Raw genomic sequence first — 5,504 nt, 5'->3', positions numbered from 1 at the left:
ACGTTTATTCAGCTGTGTGAAAACCCCGAGGAACCCTCCTGAGGGATTAATAAAGTTAAATTTTATTTAATCTAATCTAATAACTTTAATCTCAGCCAAACTGATTTACTCACGAACAAATAAAACACTGAAAAAGCCAAACAATAACATTTTTAAGTTATCTAAGTGACTTATATATCATGTTTAACCCAAGTAGCGAAAGACCGCGGGGGTTTGAAAACGATCAATCGCAAGGGTGTAGATTTGATTGTGGCATTGGTGGGGACGGATGATTCAACCACTGAACCCTGCCCCGTTTCTTATTTTTTCCTTTTTGTTTTTGCTTCTTGATAAAAGGAGAAATATACTTGCCTACATATGCTATTCTACATGCTTTTAAACCATTTAAAATTACAATTCATAGTTTTATATGTGAATTATATAATGTTAAATTACTATTAAACAAATGACTAAGTATTTTAGACTTTAGTTTACTTCAGTCATATTCCATATAAATCAGGTATCATACAAAAATAAAAAATAGCTTCAAATACAGTCATGACAATAAAAGAATATGACTTTAAGGACTTAACAACATTGCTTCAGTTATAGTACACCAACATCTCTGACACATTAGCACTAAGGGAACACTGGATGACCTGGTGGGTTTTGTCCATAAAACTACTCGTCTAAGATTACCACAAAGTAAAAGATCTCTCAGCAACATTATGCAACATTTTAGGCACTATTGCCCTCTATCAGATCAGTGAGCTGAGATGTTTTATTCTAAACATGAACTACTGTTACAGCAACAGACATGGACTACATGCCCACACAACAAACACATGCCTGCTCCTCTCGTTAGCTGAAATGAACTGCTGGCATATTTGTTTTACATCTATACTGTCCAGTCTCTCCTGGTGGACATGGCATCACATTATTCATGGTTACATACAATTTTAGACTGATGTGGGCCAAGCCTAGCACCTACTTGCCAACCTTGAGACCTCAGAATTAGGGAGACATTCAAAGGGGCTGGGGGGAGGTATACATGTACATGTATATACAAAAAACTTTAATTTTACAGTGTTTATTTATCGGATAAAATAAGTTAAATGTCACCGTTATTATTGTCCGACCGTAAACAGGCCGGGGGGTGTCCAAATTCAGAGGCTGCGTCCACCTGAGGACCCGGGTGAGCCGGGTCCTCCGAAAGCCGGGTAGACCGGAAATGAGCGACTGTGAAATTGGACGGTCTAGCCTTCAGAATTACGTCACCTGCTCCTTGCTGTCTAAAATATAACCGGACGCTGGCGTAGATGGTCGAATAAACTGCTGTTTTCACACAGCAGTTTATTCAGCTGTGTGAGAACCCGGAGGAATCATCCCGAGGGATTAATAAAGTTTTATTTAATCTAATTTAATCTAATAACTTTAATCTCAGCCAAACTCACCAACAAATAAAACACAACTAAAGCACTGAAAAAGGCCAAACGATAACATGTTTAAGTTATTTGACGTTTACACAGCTACATTCTCGCCTGAAAATGTGTTAAAAGTTTATTTTGCGACCCAGAAAGAGTAATAAGAGTAATATTAAAACTAAGTAGCTGCAGTAATAGTGGCCATTGTTGGAAACTGGAATTGGCTGGGCCAGTCTGGGATATGGTTTTCAGTTTTGTTGTCCGGGTGGAAAATCGGGAGAAACGCTGACAGATCGTTTTTCTCTTACTATTGGGTTTGTTTTTCTTTACTCGAAGAGATCAAATTATTGGTGGGGACAATTCAATAATCGCTGGATATTGGTGGGGACATGTCCCCTCCGTCCATGCCAAATCTACGCCCTTGGTCGATCGGCTCAGATATTTGAAGTTTGCACGGCTACATTCTCACCTGAAAATATGTTAAAAGTTTTTTTGCGACCCAGAAAGAGAAATAAGAGTAATATTAAAACTAAGCAGCTGCCGTCATTGTTTGAAACAAGTACTCTGATGTCCTGAAATCATTATGATGCTATAATTTGAAATACAATGAATAAAATAAGTTTTTGTACAAAGTACCGGTATCGGATCAGTATTGTCGATACCACCCTGAATATTACTTGGTATCGGATCGGAAAGGAAATCAGTGGTATCGCACATCACTACTGAATGAGTTGAGTATAACGTGAGTGAGTATAACATCAACAAAGCATTTTCATCCAGAGAACTGGCACTCCTTAGATCTTTTTCTTTTTTTCAGACCACCCTATGTAAACCTTGGAGATGGCTGTATAGGAACACCCTGTCGATCAGTAGTTTCTGCACCAACAACCTTGCCATGTTCAAAGTCACTCACATTACCTTTCTTCCCCATTCTGATGCTTGCTTTGAATATCAGCAGCATATTGTGAGCATGTTTACTTGCCAAATAGTTTTGAGTCACTGCCATGTGATTGGCTAAAAATGTATGTCAACAAGCAGTTGTATCACCTGTAATAAAGTGGCTGTTGGGTGTTGTTTTTACAATACATTGATTCCATTTTAAGATCGTAACATAAATAACTGAATCTGAAAGTCATGCCAAGCACAAAAACCTAATAGAGAGCTATTTAACCCAGTCAGTGTTGATCTCGTCGAAATGACGTTAATGCCATAACCGCATTAACGCGGCAAATCTCCGTCAGCAACTTAGCGCAGATCGCCCCGTGGCAGCTAAATGTTGTATTAAACACAACCATAAACAGTGCTACACATAAGCAGACTTAATAAAATCAAATTAAATTATGAAAAAGGAAACTAAGTAAAAAACTAAAAATAATTTTCCTTAAGGGTCATGCTTAGTAATGTAGTGTAAATAACAACAGCATTTCTCACTGTTTTATGATTTTCCTTGTAGTTACTTTCGTCATGCAGCTGGTGATCCGTCGGTACCGTCCTGCAGACAAGGACACAGTGCTCACCCTCTTCAGTACTGGCATCTTGGAGCATATCCGTCCATGTTTCTATAACGCCATGACCAGTCCCCTTTACCTCACCATCACCTCGACTCTGTGTGTTGTTGGTTATCTCCTTGGCTCTGTGTTTGGAGCTGTACTGTTCCCAGCAGCTTGGGTAGGTCTCATCTACTACTGCTGTCATGAAGTATATGCCACCGTCGTCAGGGTGAGACTTCGCAACGACATGCAGGACATCCCTGGGAATTTCCTCAGCAGACCTGATGACTGTTTCTGGGTGGCTGAGGCTGAGGTTGGAGCGAGAGCCCAGGTTGTTGGTATGGTGGCTGTGGTAGCTAAACACAGTGGGACAGAAAAGTATGGGGAAATGTTCAGAATGATCATTTTCCCACAGTATAGACGGATGGGCCTCGGCTTTAGGTTGACTCAGACCGCGGTTGACTTCTGTAAAGAACGGGGCTTCTCCAAGGTGGTGTTGCAGACTACCTCCACCCAAATGGCAGCCGTGGTTCTGTACAGCAAAGTGGGGTTTAACCGTGTCCTGTCTAATGTCAAAGGACTGGCAGCTCCCTGGATCATTTCACTGGCCAGGGTCACGATTATAAGGATGGAAAAATACTTGTAAATCAAAAATAACACTCATCAGCAGTGTGTTGTTTTCACGCTTGGCTCCTCTTTAACAGTGGTTTAATATTTGGCAATGGTTAAACTTGACTGTAACCAAAACGTTGTTCAGGTGTAACTTTGGAAAAAAATGCCAAATCTGTTATATACTTTAGGACAAAGCACTATGAACAGATCTGAAAGTAAGGAGCAAGATGTTGTTACTAAAACCTGGTTTCCTCTTTATAGAGTACTTTACATATTCTCTGACTACACCTTAAGCCCCCCAAAAATTGTCTGTTAACAACATAAGGCCAATTAGCAGCTCCAGTCCTGTGAACCAAGATTTAACAGTTAATCCTTACATTGTGTACTTTTCAGTGACGATTAGAATAACTTAATGTAATCAGATGTACTGACCACTTTCTGCTGTATTCATTTAAAAAAGAAAGAAATGTTTTAAAATGTCATAACTGAGAGACAGTTAACATATTGTAAGCACATGATACAAAGATACATGTCGTAATAATATTAATAATAAAACCATTAACTTTTAAAAGGCAAACGTAGAGAATTTATATGCATCAGAGTGGACTTAAAATTCTCATTAAACTCTTCCATTGTTTTACACCTTTTTTCCTTGATGTAATCAGGATAACTGAGATATTTGCTTATGAAATGAAGACATGATTATTAAGACTGATAATGTTGAAAATTAAATCACAAATCTAAATTCAGTATGTTGTGCCCCAGCCTGTACTGTAGATGTGAATGTGAACAGCAGAGGACACTATTGATCTAAGTAACACTGAAGCTCTTTTGATGAAAATCAGTATTTACTGATATTGTACTGTATTTACTTCCTTTTATACCAGAAAGTATTAGGAGTTTAAAATATGTGTGCACCAACAACAGTGCTGGGAAGTAAATACAGTACATTTTCTAATATGTTTTGTGAACACAAGTTTTATATCTAGAATATGTTGTGATAGACTGTGATGCAGAATATGAAACAATAACAGATGACCTAGTGCACAACCTTTCATGGGTAATGGTAGCAGTTTGAAACTCACTGACTGCTGTAGCTGGTGTTCATTACAACTTCCAACATTTTAAAAATTCTATGTGGTTTGATTTGTCATTTTTCAGACCAGAAAGGAAAAACATAGTATCTCCTGCAGTTAGCAAAAGACCACAAGGACTCCTCCCATTGTTTTTTGTGTTTTCCCATGCTGTACTGAAAACTAATTCCCCTCTAAGTGAAGCAAAATATGCATTTTTCTATGCTCAGGAGATACTTTGTTGTTCGTGTAAACACACTTTTGAGTTGTCTGCCTATTTTTCTAGTTTACCATTAGGGGGTGCCAAATATTTGAATCCTAAATAGAGTATCCTGGGCACGGTACAGTAAAATTCAGTTTTACGTGGATTTCCGGTTGATAGTTTTTCTAAGAACTGAACAAATTATTTAAATCAACACTGATCAGTATTGGCAGAAAATTGTAGGAATTGTAGAGCACGCCATATGTCTCAGGTTACTGAACACCTGAATGATGAGGGGTTAATATGCCACTTTTCTGCATGATCTACATCAGTCACAGAAAACAGGCTCCAGATATAAAAGGAAAGGATAAAAACAGCCTTTGATATATGTGTCACACAAAAGATGATTGTTATGTAACAGACCATCTTATACAGAATAAAATATTATTTCATTTAAAGAAAATTCAGGTTCATTTCAATCATACTTTCTTTGTGGCCTTTTGGTAACTTTACTGTCTTCACTTCTGCCACAAATCAGCTGCCACGTGAACATGCTCACTGCTGTCAATAAATTTTTTTCACATGTGATTACACACAGGTATGAAGATAAAAACAGAACCAGGTGTGCCTGGATTAACTTTAATTTACTGCTCTGCTGCCAGCTGAGGGGGTGAACCTGAGTGAGACCTGTTAAATGTGTTTGTGACACAAGGACCATAAGACA

At 38.3% G+C, this 5,504-nt stretch overlaps 1 protein-coding gene across 3 annotated transcripts in view; it reads left to right on the top strand.

Annotated features, from left to right (window-relative positions):
* Positions 1 to 4,082, top strand: part of LOC113022001 (probable N-acetyltransferase camello) — a 5,974-nt gene extending 1,892 nt beyond the window's left edge. For all 3 annotated transcript variants that reach the window (XM_026166947.1, XM_026166946.1, XM_026166945.1), the window contains exon 2: positions 2,857 to 4,082. In XM_026166947.1, the coding sequence (XP_026022732.1) occupies positions 2,868 to 3,539 (672 nt within the window). In that variant the 5' untranslated portion in view covers positions 2,857 to 2,867 and the 3' untranslated portion in view covers positions 3,540 to 4,082. The remainder of the gene's footprint in view (positions 1 to 2,856) is intronic.
* The last annotated feature ends 1,422 nt before the right edge of the window (positions 4,083 to 5,504 follow it).

This window comes from Astatotilapia calliptera, chromosome 5, assembly GCF_900246225.1.
Source record: "Astatotilapia calliptera chromosome 5, fAstCal1.2, whole genome shotgun sequence".
NCBI classification, from domain to species: domain Eukaryota; kingdom Metazoa; phylum Chordata; class Actinopteri; order Cichliformes; family Cichlidae; genus Astatotilapia; species Astatotilapia calliptera.
This window is presented reverse-complemented; position numbering and strand designations above follow the sequence as displayed.